The sequence below is a fragment of the Panthera tigris genome, chromosome C1 (assembly GCF_018350195.1).
Source record: "Panthera tigris isolate Pti1 chromosome C1, P.tigris_Pti1_mat1.1, whole genome shotgun sequence".
Taxonomy (NCBI): domain Eukaryota; kingdom Metazoa; phylum Chordata; class Mammalia; order Carnivora; family Felidae; genus Panthera; species Panthera tigris.
In genome coordinates this window covers 215592340-215617006 of record NC_056667.1, presented here as the reverse complement: position 1 = coordinate 215617006, position 24667 = coordinate 215592340, and the positions used below count along the sequence as shown (strand labels likewise).

Genomic DNA, 24667 nt, shown 5'->3' with positions numbered 1-24667 from the left:
GGCAGAGAGAGGGAGACACAGAATCCGAAGCGGGCTCCAGGCTCCGGGCACAGATCCTGACACGGGGCTCAAACCCACGAACCGTGAGATCATGACCTGAGCTGCACTCGGACGCTTAATCAACCGACTGAGCTACCCAGGCGCCCCAAAACACTAATTCTACATAAATTATAGATCTAAATGTGAAAAGTAAGACAGTACAGCTTCGGGAAGACAACACAGAAACACAGAGGAATATTTCATCACCTTGAAGTAGGCAAAAACAAGTTCTTAAACAGAACACAAAACAATCACTAATCATAGAGAAACAGATGGATATGTTAGGCTTTATTAAAATTAGGAGATGCTATTCACCAGAAGACATCGTGAAGAGAGAGAAAAAGCAAACCGTGTGGTGACAGGAGCTATTCTCAATAAATATATTAAACGTGGGCTGATGTCAGAATGTGCAAATATCTTCTAAAAGTGGGTAAGGAAAAGACAGGAATTCTAGTGAAAGTTTGCTCAGTGATTTCCACGGGTGCTTCACGAAAACACAACAGAGGATATCCAAAGGGCCAGACGGGCACGTGAGAAGGTTCTCGGCACCGTGACCCATCCGAGAAATGCCAATCACAAACACAAGGAGATGACGACACCACGATTTCAAAGAAAAAAGACAGGAAATTCCAAGTGTTGGTAAGCATGTGGAACAACAAAAACTGCTACTCGGAAAACTGGAGATCTCGCTCTCGCTCTCCCTCTCCCTCTCCTCTCTCTCTCTCTTCCTCAGGAGAACTTCACAAAGTCTTCCTTTATAAGGGAGAAGTACTCATTGGCATCAGTCGGGTAATGCTTGCCTGTGGGGAAACGACACAGGATGCGATTAGGAAGGGCACAGAGCACTTGGGGGATCCTGCTCGTCTGTGTCTCGGTCGATGTACTTATGAGTGTTTGCGGACTGGGAAAACTCCTCGAGCAGTAGGCTGGAGAGCTGCGTCCTCTTCTGCATTGACTGTAATAAAAAGGTAATTTTATTTTAAGTTTATCTATTTATTTTGAGAGAGAGAGAGAGAGCGAGCTCGTGAGCAGGGCAGGGGCAGAGAGAGAGGGAGAGAGGGAATCCCAAGCAGGCTCTGCGCTCTCAGCGCAGAGTCCGACGCCGGGCTCGAACCTCGGAACCGCGAGATCGTGACCTGAGCAGAAGTCGGACGCTTCACCGACGGAACCACCCGGGGGCCCATCAACATAGCTCTTACTATGTTCATCTGCATTTCATGTGTCAGACAACTAAAAAGTCTGCAATCGTATCCACAGCGTAGAAACGCAGAAGTCAGCAACCCGCTGGGAAGACAGGAGGCAGGCACGTGACCAGGATGGCTTTACCGTTTAAGGCTCAGCCCAGCATCAACAGGCTGCACTGGGTATTTGAACCAGGAAGACACCCCGTGGGGTCTGCGATGAGCCCATGCCGAGTGCCGTGAGGTCCCTGGCACCCTGCCCTGCTACAGGGCAGCACCGCTTCTCAGAGGTGTGGCATTTGTAGGGAGCAGGGATAAACAAAGGAGCAGCAGAGAAACGGCTGGAAGACAGACGGGGTTCGAACGCGCCCGTGAACGTCTCACTAGGCTTCTGCCCGATTTCTTTAAACGGAGATTCTATTCCTATTAAGTCCGGCCGTGGACTACGATAAATGAGCAGATTAAGTATTTTCTCTGCTGTTAAACTGCATCTTACTGATGCACTCAGGGCCCCTGGCAATTTAAGTCTCGAAACACCTCTCATTAATGTTATCGCTTTTGTTTTATGCGCCACGCGGCTTTTAATTGCAATTAGCTTTCTACCCTGGGTATCAAGAGCTATTGTTTTGCTAGGAGCATTGTGAAAATCACATAAGAGGAGGGAAACGGTTTGAGAGTCAAACAGAAACACAACAAAACAAAGCAAATTGGACGGGCACATGCTAGTTATTCGGAAGTAGGATCAGTCATTTCTGAGGCAGTTTTAAGACTGAATTTATCAATGGCTTGTGGGAATCATGTTCATTTTAAAAGACAGCAGGTGTTAAAACAATGAGGAGTGACCTCCTTTGCACCTGGGTTACAAAAGCTGCCTCAATGTTTGTGGGAAAAAAAAAAACCAGGATAATAACAATAATAATAATAAAAAACATCCTGTCTTTGGCTAGTTCCTTTTCATTTTTTTCTCACGCTGGACAGTTTTATTTATAGATAATACAGCAGCTTATAAGAAGCACACACACACACACACACACACACACACACACACACACACACTCATTTCCCAGGGGAAGTGATGCTTATTTGACGTAAAATAACTTTGCTGTTTGTATCATTAGTCTGAATTCCATCCAGACCATAACGCTCGGATTCCTAACATCCATTTTAAATCTGTTTCCTAGCATATGCTCAACAAAATCCATCAAATAAGACTAATTTCCAGTCCGATATCCTTTGATATGTTATTGTGATAGACTGGAGAGAAGCCAAGTTTCACAACTAAATGCTTTGCTGTTCGGGCACGTAGATTTCAGCTGCAGGGTCGAGTGTGTACCTATCACTGGTATTAAGCCAATATCTCTGCTACGCGCACCCCACGGAAAAACCTGCATGCACCAGATCCTCGACATCTGGGATTCCTCCCACGATCACCGCAAACCCCCAAATCAGGAATGCTGCTAATTGAGATGTGGATTTTGAGCGGACACCTTGGCAACCCCAGCAGCTTAAGGGATTAGCTGCCACGTAACAGCAGGTGGGTCCTAACGTGTGCCAAGTGCCCTGCATCCATTATTCATTGAATTCTTACAATAATCCTTTGAGGTAAGGAGAATTGCCCCCGTTATAAGTTGTAACATGTCGCTGACATCGGACGTTGGTCAGGAGGAGTCAAGAGTGTAAATGGCGGGTCTTGGGACACCAGGGGTCTGCCAACATTTACTTTCAGAACCATGATCGGAAGAAATGAATACTCTCTTCACTTCCAGTTCTGTATGCAAACGTAAAAGGGTCCCTGTGCCACCCGTTAGCTTTTGTGCAGACATAACATCAGACGTAAAAGGGGGCATGTCACGGCAGAGGGCTTGGCATCTGACAGGTTAAAATACGCCTCTTAGGAGGAATGACATTTTATGCTTAGAAGCCTAGAAAACGTGTCTTACATTTGAGAGAAGTCCTTCCAATGCACTTTGAACCCTACACCTTTCCTTCCTTATCTGTCCTGCCTTCGCCGCCTGCGGACCCGCGGGTCTCCCCAGACACCTACGGGAGCTGACCCAGAGGCCGGCGCTTCCTGTCCCCCAGCCTTGAAGTCGCACCCCGCGTAAACGCATCGTTGGGGGACTCCTCTACCTGAGCCCGTGAGGAAACGACAGCTATCAGCACGCGGCAGCATAAAACCACTCAAGGAGCCACACCACGCTCTGAGGACGTGGGGGGTGTGATGAGCAGCATCCCCAGGCGGGGCGGCCGGGGGACTTTCAGGAAATCTGGAACTGGACCCAGGAGGGTCCCGGGACCCGGGACAACAAGCCTGCACGTCCCGGTGGCCCCTCTGGGGCTGCTGTCCTGCCTCGTCTTCCTCACTAAGCCGTGCCAGCGGTCACCCTTGGCTGCTGCAGCTCATGGTGTCTCGGTGCCCTCTGCTCCCGTCTTGCAGGTGCCCCCCCACGTGAAGCAGCCCAAAGCCGCCTCCCATTCTGCCAGCAGGCCGGCCTCCCTGCCCATCACCGGCACTGGGCCTTCAGGGTCATCTCTGATTTTCCCTCCACGCCACACCACGCCTCCTGTGAATGACACTTTCTCAGTACTTGGTCTCAGTACATGGTCTCCTCTGCTCTCGGCCACCTGCTCAAAACGCCCAGGTCCTAATTCGTGTACACATGACATAAAACTTGCCGTTTTAAGCGTGCGGTTGGATGCCATGGACCATGTCCACAATGCCACGGGGCCACCGGCACTATTTCCAAGATTTCCCATCACCCCCACCGGAAGCTCCACACCCATTAGGCACTGACACCCCCACGCCCTCCCTCCCCCGGCCCCTGCTCACCTCGAACCTACCTCTGTCTCTGTAAATTTGCCACAATAGGGATGTCATGCGAAGGGACGCCACGCAGGATCTGTCCTTTGGTACCCGGCCTGTCTCCCTTCGCCTGAGGTCTTCAGGGTTCCTCCACGTGGCTGCAGGTGTTGGCCACTCATGCCTTCGTGTGGCTGAGCGTTACTCCAGAGGACGGACACGCCGCCCAGTCTATTTCTTGGTCTTTCTAATTTGGTTTCTCTGGTGGGTGTTTCTGATTTTCATTTCGTTGCCTTAGCTGTAGAATCCTTCTCTTCTCATTGTGCCATTGCATCATTTCTTTCAGCCCTTATTCTCTTCAGCTAATGGTCATATTAATTTGTTCTAGAACCTGGGACACATGTGACGAATTTTCTTCTCTTTGCTTACATTTTCTTCCGGGCTAGGTTCTTCATCTGTCTCGCCCACACTGTAATTCTTTTTTTATTGCTTCCCCTGTTACGAAAGCCTTCAGCTTGGGTAGTGGACTTACTGCTTCCGTCTTGTTCATGTTAAAATGGATTGCTCTTTGTAAAACCTTCTATTTGTTCAAATATGTGAACAGATTTTCCTCGGCTGCTTTCTCACTGTACCTGAACGAGTTTGAGAGCTGGAAGATTGCATTTTTACCCATGTTTCCATGACCTGTATGTATATACAGTGAGGACTAGGGCTGGCCCCCTGGCTGTGTGCAAGAGTGCGATTCTGCTAAACTCCTGCCCCCACCCTTGTTAGAAGCCTACCCAGTCCCTGTGACAAAAATGTCCTTGGACTTTGAATCTCTGCCTCAACTCGGTGCAAAGGCCTAGAAAGTGGCAAGCCCTAGTGCTTTTTCCCAGCTCTGGTCGGGTCCTGGGGCAGCAGGGGCCGCTTTCTATTCACAATAGTTTTGTCTCCCCTGCGTTTCCCTGGTGGTTTGCTTCTGTGCTCACCCTCCCGCTCGGTGGAGTCACCAAAAATTCGTGGTATTTTGTCTACTTGGTTTCCTTCCCTGGTAGGGATTTGTGCGGAATGGGAATGAGATTCAGATGCCGTGATCGGCAGCGGGCTTCTAGTTCACTGAGTACCGTTTTTGACATTTGTAGCACAAAGCTGTGCTTAAGTTTTTAGTTCTTTCTTTCTTTTGCTGATTTATGCGACTCTTTTGTTCCCTTCATTAGCGATGGTGGGAGCCAGGTTCTGTGATCCAGACTCAGGCTGTTATTTTTTAGGTGGGTATCTTCTCCAGGCTCTCGGCGCCGCGTTGGTCCTGAATATATTCCTGCAGGGACTGCGGGTTCTAGAATTTGCAAATAAATCTCAATAGTGCCGAAAGAAGAAGGAAGAAGGGCAATGAACGCAGACCCTCATGGCGACTTGCTCTTAACTAACATCCACACAGCATTTTCCATTTACAACACACTAGCTCCTCGCCTCGTTTTCATCCCGTCCCAGAAGGACGGGACTGCTTGTCCTGTATCCCCAGAACCTAAGTCTGCGCTTGGCCCAGAGAAGCCCAGTAAAGGTTGGAACAAATGAACGGCTGTTATCCCATTTTACAGATGGGAGACTGAGGCTACAATCAAGGACCTGGTCCAAGGCCACATATCTGAAGGTGGATGAAAACGGGGCAAACAGGAAAGCGGGAAGACGACGCGGAGGACGACGAGCCGGTGGGAGGCACCCGGGGTGGCCCCCGGAGGCAGGTCCCCAGCGGTGCCCTCCGGGAGCCCCGCCTCCCTAGCGGGCGGCACCTCCCCTCCGCGGGACCAGCGTCCCTCGGCGCCCCTGCGCGGTTGCCACGGAAACCAGGCAGCAGCGCAGGCGCCTGGAGCTCAGGGGGCGGGGCGCGCGCCGGGCCGGAGTGAGCCGGCACTGCGCATGCGCAGCGTCTCGGTTGCTAGGTTCCGCCTCGCGTCGCGTCGAGTGGCTACGGTAAGGTCCCGGAGCCTCGGGGTGGCGACGGGAACGTTCGAATCCCCCTCGGTGCCTGCGCGTATCTGCAGGTTGTCGCCTTTTCCTGCCCAAAGTGAGAGGACTCTCCGATCGCTGTCCCCCCTCCTCCGGAAGGACCTCTCCGTGGACGCCCCTGGCGGTGTCCCGACCCCTGCTAGCCGGCCGCCCCTCGGAGGGACAAGGAAGAGCTTCCAGGCGGGCGAGGGAAAGAGGGAAAGTAGCCAGCCATGTCGAACGCGTAAGTTATGGGCTGCCGGCTTAGAGGCATGGGGTGGGCTTCTTCAGACGGAAGGATAGCTTGTTCTGCTTCTTTTCTTTTTTTCTTTTCTTCTCTCTCCCACCCTCCTTCTTATATTGCACCAAACATGGGCCCAGTATAGAGTGTCCGCTTCTTGGGGACACGGAAGGCCATCCACTGAGGTGTCCCTCCTCCCGGGCCCACCACCCTCTCCGCCCATGAAGATGCGCCCCCGCAAGCCCGTTGCTCGTGTCTGCTAAGCCCTCGCCGCTGTATTTTCGAGGAAGCAGTACCTTCAGTAGGTTCGGTACTTGGCCTGCTTTTTCCTTGACCTTGCTCAGTAGTAAATGGATTGCTTTGTGAAAACACGCGGGGCCCATATTAAGTCAAGAAAGGAGTTACGGAAGCTTTGTGGTACCACATTGTTCACCACACCCCTACCATGTAGGACTTGTTACTGTTGTTGGTTTTTTGTTTTTTATTTTTTTCCCGTTTTACAGCTGAGGAAACAGGCACAAATAGGCAAGTAGTTCATACACAGCGCGTCCACGACGCCAGGCCAGGGTCCATTGCTCAAGCGTGCATGCTTGCTATTTCTTTTTTTTTTTTTTTAATGTTTATTTTTGAGACAGAGAGAGACAGAGCATGAATGGGGGAGGGTCAGAGAGAGAGGGAGACACAGAATCCAGAGCAGCTCCAGGCTCTGAGCTGTCAGCACAGAGCCCGACGCGGGGCTCGAACTCACGGACGGTGAGATCATGACCTGAGCCGAAGTCGGACGCCCAACCGACTGAGCCACCCAGGCGCCCCAATGCTTGCTATTTCTAACCCTGTTTTTAGGTGAGAAAACCAGAGCAGAGAGGCCAAGGGCCTGCTGAGATGTTGCGGGTGGGGAAGGTCAGGGGCTCTGTCGTGCAGGTGTTGAGTTTGAAGAGCCAGTTGGACATCACACAGAGGTCAAGTAGGCCATTGGAGGGTCAAGCCTCGAGTTCAGGAGAGAGGTCTGCGTGTGAAATAGAAGCTCGACAGGTGTTGGTATGTACACGGGCTTTATTAACACGGAATGAGGGTAGACAGAGAGAGGGGTCTGAGGACGAAGCCTTGAGCTTTGAATCATCGGTGGCAAGAGACTGGGGACCAGATACCAGCAAAGGGATCGAAGGTGTGATCAGTGAGGAAGAAGCAAACTCGCGGGGCCCCGGAAGCCAGGTGAACGAGAAGTAATGTTTCTCCCAGAGCCGGGAGTGACAGACTCAGACACTGCTGAGGACAGTCAGAGGAGAACCGAAAAGGACCATCCATTTAGCAGCGGGGGGTCAGGTGGTACCCTTGACCCTCAGTGGGGATGCGGCAGGGAGGTGGCCGGGAGTGGGAGGGGGAGACATTGTAGACAGTGAGCACCGCCAACTTTTTGAAGACGTTTTGCTTTAAGGGGCGGCGGGGTGGTTGCGCGTCTGACTTCGGCTCAGGGCATGATCTCGCGGTTCGTGTGTTCGAGCCCTGCGTCCGGCTCTGTGCTGGTAGCTGGGAGCCTAGAACCTGCATCAGGTTCTGTGTCTCCCTCTCTCTCTCTGCCCTTCCCCTGCTCATTCCCTGTCTCTCTCTCTCTCTCTCTCTCAAAAACAAATAAACATTTAAAAAAATGTTTTGCTATACGCTGGTGAAAGGCTGTGGGGCCTGGAGAAGGGAGAAGTGGGGTGATGTTAGTGGGGGGGCATGAGCCCCAGCGGGTGGCCTAAGGTCCTGGCCTCCAGGGACGCGTTGTTACTTATCCCAGGGAAGTGAGGAGGGTAGAGTCTGTCCGCAAATGCTGTTCTCGGGGCAGGCGTCTTGTGGGGGCCTGGAAAAATGGTGTAGGTGGCAGACAGACGATGGAGACACTGAGGGGCCGTGGTAATACCACCTGATGAAATGAGGTTCAAAGCTAGGGAGTGGGGTGGTGGGAGGAACGGGGCGAATGGCCCAGACATGGCAGTGAGGAGCAGGGACCTTGACCCTGTGTCCCCACTGTGGTTAGAGGAGCCTCTCTTTGTGAAGGCTGCAGGGGAGGACAGCTGAGCCCCCCTTAAGCAAGAAAGCCGAGGGAATGTCCTGGAAAGAGGACAAACAGCTAGAAGAACTTGAAGACTCACCCTGAATAAAATATTTGGGGGAGAACGGCCAATTTTACAAGCTTTAGATTTTCCATGGAAGTACGCGGTAGGTCTGAATGGTCAAGTCTTCCCCTCCCCCACCCACCCAGTCACAGAAAAACTGCCAAAATCTAGAAATAACAATCTGCTCGTTATCAACTGGCATATCGTGTTCTCCACCCACGATCCTCCTGACCTCAAGATCTGTAATATTTCTTGGTCATACGCTCAACCCTGAAACCAGTCATGTACTTAAAATTCTACGCAGTCTCACGGATAAAATGCCACCTTCTCTTTACAAGGCGCGTGTTAAGCTTTCAAGAACGCTTTCACATCTGTTATCCTGTCCCACAGCAATCCCTGGGGGCATCCAGAGAGGAAGCATTGTTACCCAGATTTGCCACTTGGGAGGTTCAGTGACCAGCCCCAGACCAGCTACCCCAGGAGAAAGATTCTGATTCTAAACATGGGGCACTTTTACCTTTAAAACCCCCCTTGCCATGACCAAGGAAACTAAAAACACAGGTCCACACAAACACGGGTGCAGGAATGCCCTTAGCGGCATCATCCGCAATAATGAAAAGACAGAAACAGCCCCTGTGTCCCTCCCCTGCAGAATGGGCCAGCAGAGTGGGGTGTGTGTATGCCTGGAACGTATTTGGCAAACAGGAAGGAGGTCTTGATACCACGTGAAAGCACCTGTGAACTTGGCAAACGTTGTGCTGAGTGAAAGGACCCAGTCGGCAAGGGCCCCCTCCTGTGTGGGTCCTTACCTGAAGTGCCCACCGCCATAGGCGAATAGAGACCGAAGCTAGATTAATGGTTGCCCGGGGCTAGGAGGAGGCGGGCTGGGGGTGACAGCGAGTGGGTACGGGGTTCCTCTCGGAGATGAAAATGTTCTCAGGGCACCTGGGTCGCTCCGTCGCTTAAGTGTCCGACTCTTGGTTTCCGCTCAGGTCATGATCTCACGGCTTCGTGGGTTCGAGCCCCATGTTGGGCTCTGTGCTGACAGTGCAGAGCCTGCTCGGGATTCTCCCTCCCCCCTTTCTCTCTCTGCCCCGCCCCTGCTCGCGCTGTCTCTGTCTCTCTCTCTCTCAAAATAAATAAATAGACTTAAAAAAAATGCTCTCAAATTAGAGGTGTTGGTTGTGAATACACAAAAACCACTGATGTGTGCACTTTTAAGGGATAAATTCACAGCACATGAATTGTAGTTCGCTGATGTTGTTATTTAAAAACTCATCTTGGGGCGCCTGGGTGGCTCAGTCGGTTGAGCGTCCGACTTCGGCTCAGGTCATGATCTCACGGTCCGTGAGTTCGAGCCCCGCATCGGGCTCTGTGCTGACAGCTCGGAGCCTGGAGCCTGCTTCGGATTCTGTGTCTCCCTCTCTCTCTGCCCCACCCCCGCTCATGCTCTGTCTCTCACTCTCAAAAATACACATTAAAAAAAGAATTAAAAAACAAAATCATCTTGCCACATCCCTTGTCTCACACGATGTTGCCCGGGCACTGGTTCAGCGGAAGGATGCGGGGACTGTGGGGCAGCGAGGCGGCGTAGGTCTCCAGGGGACGTGGGGGGTCTCCAGGCTGGCCTGGCCAAGGCACCGTGGCCGGGCTGCTGGCAGTCCAGAGAGCGGCCGGGCTGTGACCAGTGGACACACGTCGAGGAACATCAGGACAGCAGGGAGACTGGAGGGCAGTGAAGCGAAGGTCGGTCTCCAGAGAAAAGGCTGACAGTGCGGAGGTTGGCCTGCTCACACGGCTACTTAATGTTTGCCATCAACCAATGACCTCTGCCTGGTCTTTCTAGCCAAGATCACGCAGCAGGTGAGGGAGGAAGAGGCTGCCGCCCAAAAGGCAGGACTTGAAAGGCTGAAGCCACAAGGAGAATCTGCGGCCCAGAGCCCCAGTGAGGGGTCCGCCCAGCCATGGCCTTGGAGGCGTTTCTGCTTCCTTGACCCCGGATGGAAGCCAGTGAGTGAGCTAGGGCAGCGAGGCCTCCCCGGGCTGGGTCTGTCCCAAAGCAGGGTCCAGGCTTTCTTAAATTCTAGTTGTGTTCTGCCATTAATCTGGGCGTCTTACCCCAGTGGAAGTCCCCCCTTCACGTCCCTTGCTCACGACGGGTTGGGTCTTCGTGGGATTCAGGTCACCCCACCTGCACCCCACGGAGGCAGCCTCCCCGGAGCGTTGCACAACCTTGGTGCTGACTGGTGTGGTAAGCGCTTTGAAGTCTGATAAGCGCCCCTTATCTTTTATTGATGACCCCGCCCCCCCCCCATTTAGAAATCTCAACTGGCTTCATTTGTAGAGCCTCCAGGATCTTATCCCCAAATTCTTGGTAATATTAAATCTGCTTGTCAGTCTCAGGAGTCTGCTTTCTTTTCGTCCGGTCTCTCCTGCCTTCTGCCCCTTCTGATCCTCTGCAGCTAGCGTTCCAGAATTTTCTTCAGTGACATTGTGGGGCTCCCACCATATTCATTTTTAGATGTTTCATCGGTACTGGGAGCGAGGTCTCGTTTTTCCTGCTTTTCTCCGCGTTTAGTTTTTGTGGCTTTCGCCAAAAGGCTTTGCTGTACCAGTTGACTTCTTATATTTGTCACCGACCTCCTTGCATTTTGCAGCTGTGTCATTTACAAGCAGTTTCTTAAATCTTTCGTATTAATTAATCCCTTTTCATTCCGCTTCGTCCTTTTTGACTCCTGCCTTCCAGATTTCTAGTGTGTCTCCTGAAAATACTTTTGGTCTGTGGTGTTCAGCGTCTTGAGGGGCTGACAACATCTGTTCTCTGGGTATGTGGACAGTATTCTGCATCAGGCGTATGCTGTAAATTAAATTTATTGAGCATTTTCTTGGCATCTGTGGAAACAGTCTTCGGTCGGTAGTGTTCTGTTGCTGTATTTAGCTCTGCTTCTCTTTATGTGAAATTCTCGCAGATTCCCGGGATGACCCCTCCCTGGTCAGAAGGAACCACTCTTTTGATCTGGCGCTGGCTACATCCTGTTTGCTAACTGGGACTTTAGATCCAGGTTCTAAACAAAATTAGCCTGTAATTGTCTTCTGTATCGTCCTGACAGGTGTAGGCCACGAAACAAACCACGCGGTTTTCTGTTTTATGTGGACACTTTCTCTGCAGCCGGCGTCACCCATCAGGTCAGGGGACGCCGGGGTCTGCCGTCCCCCCTCAGAGTGTCCGAGTCTGGGCTCTGGCGAACTGAGAACGTGCTCGGCCCCCCGACACCCTGGACAGGTCCCCCCCCCACACCAGCTCCCCTGGGCACGTACGTGACAAGCTGGCCTGGACGGCTGCACAGCAGCCCCCTTGGTTTCTCCTCCGCCTCCCCTGTCCCGTTTGCCTGTCGTTTAAAGGCCCGGCAGGCAGAGTGGCCCCATGCGCCACGCTGGGACCGGGCAGAAGGTGCTACTGCTGCCGTTACGGGGCAGAGTGTCCGACAAACAGCCGTTTCTTCTGCAAGGAGCGGCAGGTCCTGTGCTGAGCGGAATCTAACTTTCCCCTGAAAACGTTCTCTCTTCATCGAGTCGTCTGGCAGAGACTTTTCCACTGACAATGGTTTTTAAAGATGGCCACGTTTGGAGACATGGGACGTTGGTGCCCGCGGATGGCACGCCCGAGGCAGCCTTCAGTATGAACCTCGCTGGAGTGCTGGGGTGGGGCCGTGTGTTTTCAACCGTGAATCTGTGTTTTCTCGTGGCTCCCATCAGAGCTATGCCCTGCGAGGCGTCACCTTCGTCTGCTTTCACCCCGAAGACCAGGGAGCCACAAAGCACTCAGAGTATGGGCGCTGGGGCCAGCCTGCCTGGGCGAGGGCCCTGCGTGCAGATCGCTCTGCTTTGGGCAACTTTGCCGTGTCTCCGTCCGCCCGTCTGCAAACCGCAGCGACGATAGCACCTGCCCCATGGGGTTGTCGGGTTTACAGGAGCACTGAGGACGGTGACCGACGTGCCGTCCTGGTGAGCTGTTACCCTCATCATCACCATCGTCATCGTCATCGCCATCGCCATCATCTGAACCTGAAAGACTTGGCACCAAGGAAAGCTTTGACTTGTGGCCAGGAAGGTGAACGTCTCTCATCTCTGCCCCAGGAACAAACACATAACGGATTAATGGGGTGCCCGGGTGGCGGTTGAGCCTCCGACTTCGGCTCAGGTCATGATCTCGCGGTCCGTGGGTTCAAGCCCCGCGTTGGGCTCTGTGCTCACAGCTCAGAGCCTGGAGCCTGCTTCGGATTCTGTGTCTCCTGCTCTCTCGCTGTCCCTCCCGGGCTCATGCTCTGTCTCTCTTGCTTTTAAAAACAAATAAAACATTTTAAAAAATTGATTAAAAAATGTTTTGGGGCACCCGGGTGGCTCAGTCGCTTGAGCATCTGACTTCAGATCAGGTCATGATCTTGTGGTCTGTGGGTTCGAGCCCCACATCGGGCTCTGTGCTCACAGCTGGGAGCCTGGAGTCTATTTCGGATTCTGTATCTCCCTCTCTCTCTGCCCCTCCCCCACTTGTGCATGCGCTCTCTCTCTTTCTTTCTCTCTGTCTCATAAATAAACTTTAAAAGTGACCACTTCCCCATATTCTCCCTTTTAAAAAATAAGAAAATAAAAAGTAAAAAATGTTTAATTTTTTTAATGTTTTATTTTTTTTAATGTTTATTTTTAAAAATGTTTTCAGTTGTTAAGTTTATACGAACCGATAACATACTGACACGTATTTATTATGCTTAATAGTGTAATATCACATTTTATTTTATTTTTTTTTTAACGTTTATTTATTTTTGGGACAGAGAGAGACAGAGCATGAACAGGGGAGGGGCAGAGAGAGAGGGAGACACAGAATCCAAAGCAGGCTCCAGGCTCTGGGCTGTCAGCACAGAGCCCGATGCGGGGCTCGAACTCACGAACCGCGAGATCGTGACCTGAGCCGAAGTCGGACGCTTAACTGACTGAGCCACCCAGGTGCCCCTATCACATTTTAAAATAAAATGAAAATATTTTAACTTGAAAAATCCAAGAATTGGAATTTTTTAATGCAAGGTGAAAACGTCCGCACCAGGAGCAGAGTGGGAGTGCACAGCAGTGGCTGGGCCCTGGCACAGGGACGGGCTCTGTGCCCTGGGACTGCTGCCCCCATGGGGCCTGGCTGCAAACCAGCCTGCAGGGCTACGGCTGGACCCCCGTGAATCCGGGTGGGATCGCCCTTCCCGGCAGTGCCCTCGCTGGGCCGTGCATGGTGAGACACCAGCTTCTCGGCTGGGAGGCAAGCTGAGGAAGGCGTAGACACTCAGAATGTATAAAGAACCCCCAGAAATTAGTAGAAAAACAATCCGACATAAAAACAAGCAAAGCAAGGGCGCCTGGGTGTTTCAGTCAGTTGAGCCTCCGACTTCGGCTCAGGTCATGATCTCACGGCTCGTGGGTTCGAGCCCCACGTCGGGCTCTGTGCTGACAGTTCGGAGCCTGGAGCCTGCTTCCGATTCTGTGTCTTCCTCTCTCTCTGACCTTCCCCCGTTCATGCTCTGTCTCTCTCTGTCTCAAAAATAAATAAACATTTAAAAAAATTAAAAAAAAAACGAAGCAAAGCAAATGGATAAACAACCTCCAACGACCAGAGTGCGTGGAGATACTCAGTCTCATTTGCCATCAAGTGAACGGATGATAAAAGGGGGAGGTCCAGTTTGTCACCCACCCCCCTTGGCAAGAGTTAGGAGTGTACTTTCTGGCGGTGGTGGTTCTGTTTTTGGTCAAGGTAGAGGTGGCGGTACCATGTTGAATTGTGGTCCGGAGCTCAGACTCACGCGCACTGGGCTCAGACACCCACCTCCCTCTCAGGAGCAGGCCACCTCCCCCTCCCACCGCACAGAGAGGCACAGGAGCCCTGCTCAGGGAGCGTCCCCTGCAACATCACACATAACACAGGTCACGGCCCGTGGTCACTTCCGGGACCTGATGTTTACGGTTCTCAGAGGACAGGGCTGATGCAAGGAGGAGCAGAGAGTGGGGCCAGAGCAGAAGACCCAGAGGGCGTGCCTGGGAATGACCTTGGGAAGGTCGATGGGGGACTCCCAGGTAAACAAGGTGGACCAAATGAGCATTTCGATCTCCCGCTCTTCCTGAATCGCCTCCAAAATGGCAATAGAGGACTTCAAAGGCCATACACGCATGAGGGCCAAGGGAACATTCGAGCATTTGACAGGAGATATCACAAAAACCCAGAAGGAGGGACAACAGATGAGACAAGAGGGAAGAGGCAGGCTAGGGAACGCCAGCAGGGGGGCGGCGAGGGAAAGCCCACCTTCCGGCAGAGCCCTGGGAAGAGAGAGCGCAAGGCCTGGTCCTTCTGAGTGCTAGTTGTTCATTCTTGATGACGATTTACAAGAGTCTCTCTGGGGTGTAATTGTTCATTCATAGCATCTGCTCACGTTCAACTTTATAAGATAGTGTGGAATGACTTTCCAATGTCATTGTTCCAGTTTATACCCCACCAGCTGTGTATCTGGACAGATCGGTTGAATATTCTCGTTATCAACTTCTTCGTCTATTAAATGAGTATAATGAGGCAGGTTTTATGGGCCTACTGAGGAATCGCTTTATATCATTTAGGTGAAAAGTCTTTTAATCTACGTATTTGATGATAACAGCGTGGTCACATCCAAAAATCACATGCACCTCAAAATGAGACACAAATGGTCTAAAGGGCCTTGTAATTACATGCCATGTTCTTAGCTCTCATTCGATGCCGCGTTACTGTTTGTTATACCAGATGCCCATTTTGTGTGGCTTATGAAGGAATTTTTGCTTATTCTCTGTCTTCCCTCAGAATGTATAATAAGATATGGCATCAGACCCAAGAAGCCCTCAATTCCCTGCTTGATAAAGAGTCTGAGACTATGACGGAATCACAAAGAAATCAAGGTTTCATCTTCCAAATGTTAGCCACCTTCTACATAAAATATGTGCAGATCTTTAGAAACCTGGAGAATGTCTACGACCAGATTGTCCACCCACAGAAGCGACTGCTGATCCGAAAAATACTGGACGGGGTGATGGGTCGCATCCTGGAACTGAAGAATGAGATGGTTGAATTGGAATTAACCGAGTTTCATTATTTCGATGATATCCTACAGGACCTAAAGTTGGCTCCTGTAAGTACTCAGCCTCTTTTCTCCTCGGCGTCTTGTTTTAAATCGGATATGTAGGTCCGTAACCAATGCTCTAGGCTTCCTAGGCACATTCACTGGTTGTTGTATGAAAAGGTGAAGCTTTGCCCTTCGGTTGGGCCATACTGCCATGGACAAGGATTGGGTTCCTGTAGTTGTGGGCACAGACAAATCTTTTCACAGTCCTTGGGTCCAATGTTGTGGTCTTACTTGGTCACCATGGTGTCTGCCCAGGTCTGTTGGATGGAGGAGGCCAACCCTTTCGCAAATATCCTGTGGCACAAACCCTCCCAATTTCCAGTAGCAGTGCCCCTACTTTTGTTGCCCAGGGAGATCTCCTTCTGGCCTTTGTTTACCCCCATTTTCTTCGGGCTGATTGGCTGCTGGTTCCTTATTACCAGGTGGATGTGTCTCCTCCTCTCCTTTGGGTCTTTGGTGACTTGGGGATTTATGGCGATAGGCCTCTGAGGCTCAGACAAGAAAGAAGGGCCTCCTCTCTCTCTCTCTGATGCCCTGGAGCTGAGGACCTTCTGTCTCCCCGCCACCGCCCTCCCGACCCCCACTGCCAGACGCCCAGAGTCTCTTCTGACGCTCTGTCTGGCCGAGTCAGCCAGAGGCCAGTGGACAGCTCCTTGCAGTGTCACGGTCCTGTGAGCTCAGTCTTCGTTTCAAAAGGAACATTTCCCTAAAATAAAATTAAAAGGAGACAGTGTTCAATTTTCCACCTGGTGTGTAATGCTCCTTCCTTTCGAAAACATGCGAGATTCTATAAAGGTTGTTTCTTTCCGGAATAGGTTTTTCTAGCATTGTTACTGCACTTTGTTAGAAAGGACTATAAAGGGTAAGTAAAATGATGGAAAGTGTTGAAGGTCACTCCGAAACTTTCATGTTTGTCGCGTTCACTTACAAGAGCATGGCTTAAAGCCCTGGATTTTTTTCGGTCAGGTGTACTTTACTCCACCCGTGTGAAAAGATCAAGAACCCCTGAGGATAAGCGTGAAATCAACAGCCATTAAATCATATCCCTAAATCGAATTAGTGAAGTAGTATTAAATGTATTAATTTAATCCCGAGAATATTAAATAACCTGCTCAAAGTTGAAGAGTAAGACATCTATGAAATCTGTGTGGCGGGCTGCTTCAGATTTTCCCCTGCTTTTCCTCCTGCTTCAGTCGTCACCCCTCTGGTTGAGCTGGTTCATCTTTTCAAAGTTCATGAGCACTAAAAGGGGCGAAGAACGAGTGACATTGTCCAGGAAGCCTTCCCGGTAGGAGACTGTCAACTGTGTGGTCCAGCACTTCAGGGGTGGGCACACTGAGCCACGTGACGACACTGGGGTCCAGGCGGGACCAGCAGCGGCACGGACCCCGGGAGCGCTGCCGGGCCAGGGACACGCACACGTACCAGCTCTGGGAATCCTGTGGGGCTCAGCCCTGCAGTTCCCAGTGGAAGCCTGACCAGCCAGCACCCCTGAGTCTGGGCCCCTGTGGCCGCCACCCACATGGCACACGGCTCCGCTATTCCATCGGGCCAGCACCCAGCTATCTGTGTGCGGTGTGACCCACAGCCCGGCCACAGCTGATCAGACCAGGGATGGGTGCTGGTGGCTGCCCCAGGCGATCCTTCCCCGAGAGATTCTGAAACTGAGACCGAGAGACTGGTTTCTGTCTTCGAGTCAGAACTGTGCTGCCCCAAATTCGCGAGTTCATCAGATGCTCAGAAGAATGGAGAAAGCCGCTCTCCAGAGAACACGAGAGAGGTCCCTTAGAGAATGGGAAACCCCAAAGCATCTGGGTTGGACATAAAGTGGTTTGCGGATGGAGGTCTAGCCGCGAACCCGAGCAACTGTCTTCGGCTTCCCTCCTCTTTCTTCCTCCGCTGCTCCGTTCCCTCACCCTCAGACTCTTCGTTCTCGGACCCCGCGGAGCCGTGTCAATAACACGTTGTCGTCACAGTTGGAAAAGCACAATGCTTTAACACACCTACTAATAAATACAATCTCCACATTAAATAAAAGCGTAATCACTCTCTTCTGACTTTGCTCCATCCCCCAGGCCACAGTCACTCACTGCATCCTGGAAACCCACTTTCAGTTCACCCCAAAATTCCATCCGTCTAAGAAAAGTTTGGCTGTCAAAAGCAGTTGCCGTCTGGTATTGGTACAATCTCACCAAGTCCTAAAAAAGGACACCCCTTTCTGTTACAATGCTTCTTTAACGGAAGGCCTGTTCAGCAGAATTCCCCGGGTAGGGGAGAGGGTGTGGAGAGTCATGCCAGAATAGGGAAAAGGGGAACTGACCCCGAGGACCGAACCCTTAGCTTTGCCCAGCCGACTGGTCTACCAGGGGGCAGCCAGGAGGGTCTGAAAGAGTGTCTAGCACAGTGTTCCTCATGGGGGGTGGCCAAGGGCCACCCCGCACCCCCAGATAGCACTTCTACCCTTCTGATGGTTGAACTTGGGCTCGTAAATATTCGCGTGACCTCCAGCAACTGAACTAGTTGGTAATCTGCACAAGTGAAAAACAGAAGTTTATATTTATTGCATAAAAAACAAGTTTCCTAATAAAGCAAATGAACTTTGCCAATAACTTTTGTAATTTGGGGTCGTTTAGGGAAAAGTCCAACCAAAGTATTAGGGGAAAAAAACCTGTGATCATTTACAGGCAAATAGTTAACGATGCTGATGATAAATCATTAGGTTTATTTCAAAGATCTCTCCGTCGCAATACTTTGCTATCTTAATTTGCATTATTGTTTGAGGTAGGCTGAGATGATATTCTATTTCCTTAAAGAAATTCATGAAGTTATCATGAGTTAATTGTGAATTAATTGATGTGAGTTCTTACGTTTTACATAACGATTAAAATAAGGGCCATGGCCATGACTTTTCCTTATGACTTTATTTGCGTTTCCTTAGCGGTAATGAATTGTTTTTATGCCACTGGTGTCATCACCTCTTGAATAAGGATGGGAGGTAAAATGCATCTCTTTGATATACGGTCCTTACTGTATGTTTTAGATGGGTTTGAACTGTGTCCTTAAGTTGTGACAAATGTGCCCTTTTGCTTATTTTTTCTCTTCTCTAGCAACAATTAGATATTCCCATCCCCAAGTATTTTTTGAAGGAGAAGTTGGAAGTAATCAAAGGAAGAGAGAAAATCCTGGCTCAGATATTAGCTGACACTGGATTAGATATGGCTGAAAAGGTTTGTAAACCATTTTAACCACCATCATTCCATAATCTATAAAACCTCCTTTCCCCGTGGCTCCTGACTGTGCGAGAGACAGATTGTCTCCAGGGCGAGGAAAGCAGCACCCGTCCCCCGTGCTGTTCGGTATGTAAGAAGTTGCTTACCTTCAGGATGTGTCTTTGACAATTCATAACCATTATTTTCAAGAACTTAGAAACAGAGATCAGAACCTAATGCTTTGTTGGGGATGTCAGTGTCTCTGAGATTAGGCAGATCATTGACTCTGTAATTCTTCAACTCAGGTTCACCTAACCTAAAGTCAGAAGCTGAGTGTTTCACGGGAAATAATTGCTAAGATAACCTACTGGGCAGTCTTTTCATTTCAGACTTTTCCACGTGGCACTGCCATATCCGCCTTCTGGCCAGTCACGCATTTCGGTGACCCTCGCTGCCTCCCGAAACAGTGCCTCGTGCCCCTGGCCGGTCACGGCCCAAGCAGGGAGGCTGCAGTCGTGTGTCCAAACTGGGACAATTCAGGGTGAAAGGGGCGCTCTCGGTAACTATGCGAGGGGAAACCAGCATGTGCGGGCTTCCCGCAGATAGGCCCCATTGGGTGTTGGGTCACGGCACCGTGGAAAATTCCGAGCACAACCAGAATGGCAGCAGGGAGAGAGAAGGATGCGGCCTGTCTGCCTGCCTGGAGAAGCAGGTGGGCAACACGCACCGTCTGAGGCGTCTCTGCTCTCTGGCATTCATGGCCGTGCTTCAAGCTGCAGGGAGGGCTCGCTCTTTCCCCTACACCTCGGCCTGTCGAAACGGTGCTCGTTCAGCAGAGCCCAGCCTGATGCAGCAACCCTCCGGCACCTGTCCTGACCCCGCTAACTCGAGGCTGTCCCTCCTTCCTCCACCTCGCCCTTAGATGCCCGGCCCTTCCTCTGCACTGCACACTCCCGGAGGCCGGTCCCAGGGCCTTTTAGAGTGGGGGCCATCGAGCCGTCCTTGCACCTGTCCCTGCCTTCAGCCCATGCGTCATTCAGAGGGAAGCCCTCAGCACCATCTGGCGCCCCCCAGAGGAATCCCCAGGCACAGAGCACTGACCAGCAGTGCAGACTTCACTGAGGGCTTTTTACAGGGGACACGAGAAGGGAGGTGACATCACAGACGCTACAGTAGAGCCCTAAAGATCCCTCTCTGCTCCTTGTCCTGCTTACCCTCTCTGCTGTCCCTCTTCACTTGTGCGGGGTCGACGGCAGGGAACTTTCTTTCCCAGCAGCCAGCCCCACTGGATCTGCTACGTAGTCCCGGCCATCTCTGTCCCAGCCCCGTCCGAAGACGGGCTGAACGTCCGCGAAACACCGGGCTCCGGGCAGCAGCACGCGACACCTGTGTGACTTTCCCTTGGCCTTCGGTGCCTCACGAGACCCCATTTGCACCTTAAGCTGCCTCTTTCCTAAAGATATACGTACATGCAATATAGATCCCAAGAAGAATTCTGGGAGACAGATGTCACCGTCCGGTCCTCCATTTCTCATGCTTCGTATTTAGTCTTGGGCCCTCCATAAATGTTCAGAAATCTTTGTCGTCCTGCATAGACCATGCCAACCCTCAGAAGTATTCAGTAAGGGCTGCAACGATTTTCAGAGTGATGATGTCTGAAGGAAATAAGTACAATGATAGCTCATGTTTGCAGGACACCTGCTCTCTGCTCCAGTGATTGAACCGGCCTCATCCAATTCGGTACCAAAACGGCCTCCGTTCTACTCTGGCGTGCCAAGTGCGTTATTGAAAACGTGTGCTCCCTGCACATCTGAGATGATGAGGTGTCACTGAAAACAAAACTTGGAGGGATTGGTATGTGGATGAGCTTCCTCAAGGGGAGCCGAGGCTGAGGCACAGTGGGGGCTTGGTCAGGAAGATGGCCAGTCGTGGCTCAGATTGGCTCCACCCGTACTAACCGCGGGGGCTCGTGTGAATTATTTTTCTTCTATCGAGCTCCGTCTTCTTAACTCTTGAGCGGTCACAGCAATACCTGTCTTGGAGGTTGCTTTGTGAACTTGCTGAGGATATCTAAGAAAAGCATCTGGCCTCTCCGGGGTCTCAGTGAATGCCCCTCCCCACCCCTTGCTCCTTCCTGGGCACCGCGGCCCCCGACACACACAGTCATTACGCAGAGAAGAGGCCATCGCGGGAAACAGTGGCCCCGGGGATGAATTGGAGCCCACACTTGGGACCTCAGCGTCTGGCACCGTGTCCTGATAAGGTGGCCACGCTGCCCTCTGAGACCTGAGCAAGGGCTCAGCCCACGACTGGGTGTTTCTCAGATTCAAAAGGCCTCTCCCTTCTGCTTCTGTCCCTGCATGAGGCTCCACCCAAGCCAGGCCACGTGCCCAGCTTCTCCCTCGCCCCAAGGACAGCAGAGAGCCTCACCCCTGCATCCACTCAGAGCTGACACGGGGCTCTGGACGCCCCAGCAGCCTTGCCCTGGACCCTCCTCAGGAAATGGCTCAGCCCCTCACCCGGCGGTGCCTCCACAACCCCCACCTGACGTCTCCAAAGGCAGCATTTTCCTGCACGAGCTCTGATTTTTCTCCAGACATAATCTTCCCGTCCCATTTGGATGTTCTGAAATGCAAACACGTAGGTACTAGAAGACGTTTCATACATAAATTGAATACTCCTGAAATGATTTTAGCCTTACTCGTATTCACTACATCATCCCGTAATTGATTTTGAAGCCAGCATTTTACTGCCTGTGTATTTTACGTTTCAAGGTCTCGTATTAAAGATGTGTTTTTAATTTATATGTTTCCACTATTAAGTTAATCAAACACTGATAGCGATTTTGAGTTTTATTGAATCCATTTTATTGGCATTCCTGGTATAATTTTCTGCCAACCTAAAATATTGTGGAACTCATTAGGATTTTGTTCGGAATGGTAGAGGAAAGCTTACGGGATCCTTAAATATGGGACCAGAGCACCAGCGTGGCATGTTATCAAAATCCACATAATTAAAGAGTAAGATGATGGAACGAGACAACTCTCAGACTCTTTATCGAACTTTCAGCAAAGTTGTGTTCGAAGTCAGCTTGTGAGGCTCCCAGGATCAACTGATGTAGTGAACATGTTTAAACACTGACTTACCTTGAATGTTTTTGCAGAAATACTCTGTGAAGAGTATCCCCCTAGAAGAGGCCGTGAAACTAATCCAGATCGCTGAGAGGGCGCGGCAGGGTCGTCTAAGAGCCATGTTCATGAAGCAGATCTTTCTTCAAGAGTACAGAGCGAAACAAGCCAAGTTCCTTAGCGAGAAAGTAGCGGATCTGGAGGCCGCAGCGCTGCAGATTCAGAAGGTGCGGGCAGGGTGCCGGTGGAGTGGGGGCAGGTGCCTTGACACAGCTAGAAATGCACACCAGGGTCAGGGTGAGCTCTGGAACCCAAAATTCCAAAATTCTGCCTTTAAGGGAACTGGATTTTAAATGCTGGAAAGATTTATTATCTTACCCTGGGGACAACCCTTAAGTAAGCTTGGTCACGTGTTGTTTTATTTTGTTTTTAATTGTATTATAAATAGGTGTAACCTGCAGGGCATTTTATTCAAATATTTTCAAAGATCATTGATAATCGTTGGAAAGAGTGTTGTGAAACATTCAGTGAGGATGTCAATCCCTAGTGAATTTTTAAAAGCGCGTTCAGGGGCGCCTGGGTGGCTCGGTCGGTTGAGCGTCCGACTTCAGCTCAGGTCACGATCTCGCGGTCCGTGAGTTCGAGCCCCGCGTCGGGCTCTGGGCTGATGGCTCAGAGCCTGGAGCATGCTTCCGATTCTGTGTCCCTCTCTCTCTGCCCTTCCCCCGTTCATGCTCTGTCTCTCTCTGTCTCAAAAATAAATAAACGTTAAAAAAAATGATAAATTTAAAAAAATAAAAAATAAAAGCGCGTTCACACACAGACGTAATCACAGAAGGGGAACAAAGGTCAACCCCTCTGGCCAGTGACCGGGACATCCTCGTTCCTTTAAATGTTTATTTATTTGTTGTGAGAGAGAGAGAGAGAGAGGGAGAGCAGGGGAGGGGCAGAGAGAGGGGGAGAGAATCCCAAGCAGGCTGTGTGCTATGAGCGCAGAGCCCGATGCAGGACTCAATCCCATGAACCGTGAGACCGTGACCTGAGCTGAAATCAAGAGTCAGACGCTTAACCGACTGAGCCACCCGGGCACCCCAGTGTTCCTTTCTGAAGCGGGCCTGAGGTCCCCCTGCTTTGTTGGATGAGCACCGGGGGTCTGCTCCACACCTTTTTCCAAATGGAGGCCAAGGCTGCTTACGGGAAATTCAGGAGATGGAAACATGAGGCAAATTGGAACCAGATAAGAGAGAAAGAGAGCATGAGGACACAGACCCCAGCGGGAGGGTCAGGACCCCCTCCCTCTGGGTTCTTGATGGGGGCGGGCAGAAGGGTGCAGGGGGACCGCTAACAGACCGTGTTCTTTATGTTCCTGTGATGAAGTTCTAGACAAGCATCTGAGTTCAGAGCTTGAGTCGTATCAATCTTGGACGTGACCGTGTTATATCTCCCCCCATTGCGGTGGAAATTTTTCTTTTAAAACTATGAAGTGCCACCCTTAGATCTAGCCCCACGCTTCTGCAATCTGGAAGTTTCTTTTGAAGAAACCTGGGTAGGGGACTCTCACTAATGAGAATTAGAAGCCACTTCTCCTCTCCCTCCCCCGGCTTTATTGTGATGCATTTGACATAAAACATTGTGTACGTTTAAGATGTACACATCTTGTACACATTGTGTACGTTTGTACGTTTGTACAATGTACAAATGTACACATTGTGTACGTTTAAGATGTATGATGTCGTGATGTGATATATGTATATATGGCAAAGTGATTATCACTGTAAGGGTAGTTAAAACGTCCATCACCTCACATAATTACCATTTTCGATAGTGAGCACCCTTCAGATCAACTCTTTTAAGCAGCTTTCAAGAACACAGCACAGTGTTGTTGAATGAGGCGAACTCATTCATCTGACAACTGGAAGTTGGTGCCTTCTGGCCACTTTCCCCCATTTTCTTCAACTCCCAGCCCCTAGCGATCCCAAACCTACTCAGATACCCAAACTACTAGACATCTGTTTCTACAGGGTCAGGGTTTTTAGATTCCACATGCAAGTGAGATCTTAATAGTAGTTGTCCTTCTCTATGTGGCCTTCTTTCGCTTAGCATGCTGCCCTCAAAATTCATGCATGTTGACACAAATATCAGGATTTCCTTTTTTTTAAATTTTTTATATGTTTATTTATCTTGAGAGAGAGAGACAGAGCATGAACAGGGGAGGGGCAGAGAGGGGGGGAGACACAGAATCCGAAGCAGGCTCCAGGCTCCAAGCTGTCAGCACAGAGCCCAACGTGGGGCTCGAACTCACAGACCTTGAGACCATGACCTGAGCCAAAGTCGGATGCTCAACCGACTGAGCCACTCAGGTGCTCAGATTTCCTTCTTTTTTTTTTTTTAGCTGGATAATATTCCGTTGTGTGTATATAGTATATACCACCTTTTTTATCCATTCACCCATCCACTGACAGGTGGTTTCCATCATCGTATCAATCGTAAATAATGCTGCGATGAACATGCATTGAAATAACGCGTACATCTCTCTTCAAGTCCGTGACTTCATTTCCCTCAGATATGTACCCAGACGTGGGATTGCTGGAGTGTAGGGTAGTTCTATTTTTAATTTTTTGAGGAACCCCCATACCGTGTCCCCAGTGGCTGCCCCGGTTCACATGCCCACCGGCAGTGCGGGAGGTTCCTTTTCCCCTCACCCTCGCCAGCACCTGTTGTCGCTCGTCTTGTGGATGACGGCCGTTCTGGCAGCCGGGAGGATGTCTGGGCCAGCAGGTGGGCTGTGTGGTTGGCAGATTTGCTTCCAGGGTGCTGGGCG

At 50.8% G+C, this 24667-nt stretch overlaps 1 protein-coding gene and 1 long non-coding RNA gene across 5 annotated transcripts in view; one reads left to right on the top strand and one right to left on the bottom strand.

Moving 5' to 3' along the window:
• Positions 1-312: 312 nt before the first annotated feature.
• LOC122241077 lies at positions 313-5817 on the bottom strand. Its single transcript, XR_006221031.1, has 2 exons — positions 4062-5817; positions 313-994 (listed from the first exon to the last, which is right to left on the bottom strand). It is a non-coding gene; the product is annotated as an uncharacterized LOC122241077 (long non-coding RNA).
• A 140-nt stretch (positions 5818-5957) lies between these two features.
• The window catches only part of IQCA1 (IQ motif containing with AAA domain 1), a 154826-nt gene continuing 136116 nt past the window's right edge, over positions 5958-24667 (top strand). For all 4 annotated transcript variants that reach the window (XM_042995762.1, XM_007082991.3, XM_042995761.1 and 1 more), the window contains exons 1-4: positions 5958-6232; positions 15191-15515; positions 18617-18736; positions 21882-22073. In XM_042995762.1, coding sequence (XP_042851696.1) covers positions 6222-6232; positions 15191-15515; positions 18617-18736; positions 21882-22073 — 648 coding nt within the window. In that variant the 5' untranslated portion in view covers positions 5958-6221. The remainder of the gene's footprint in view (positions 6233-15190; positions 15516-18616; positions 18737-21881; positions 22074-24667) is intronic.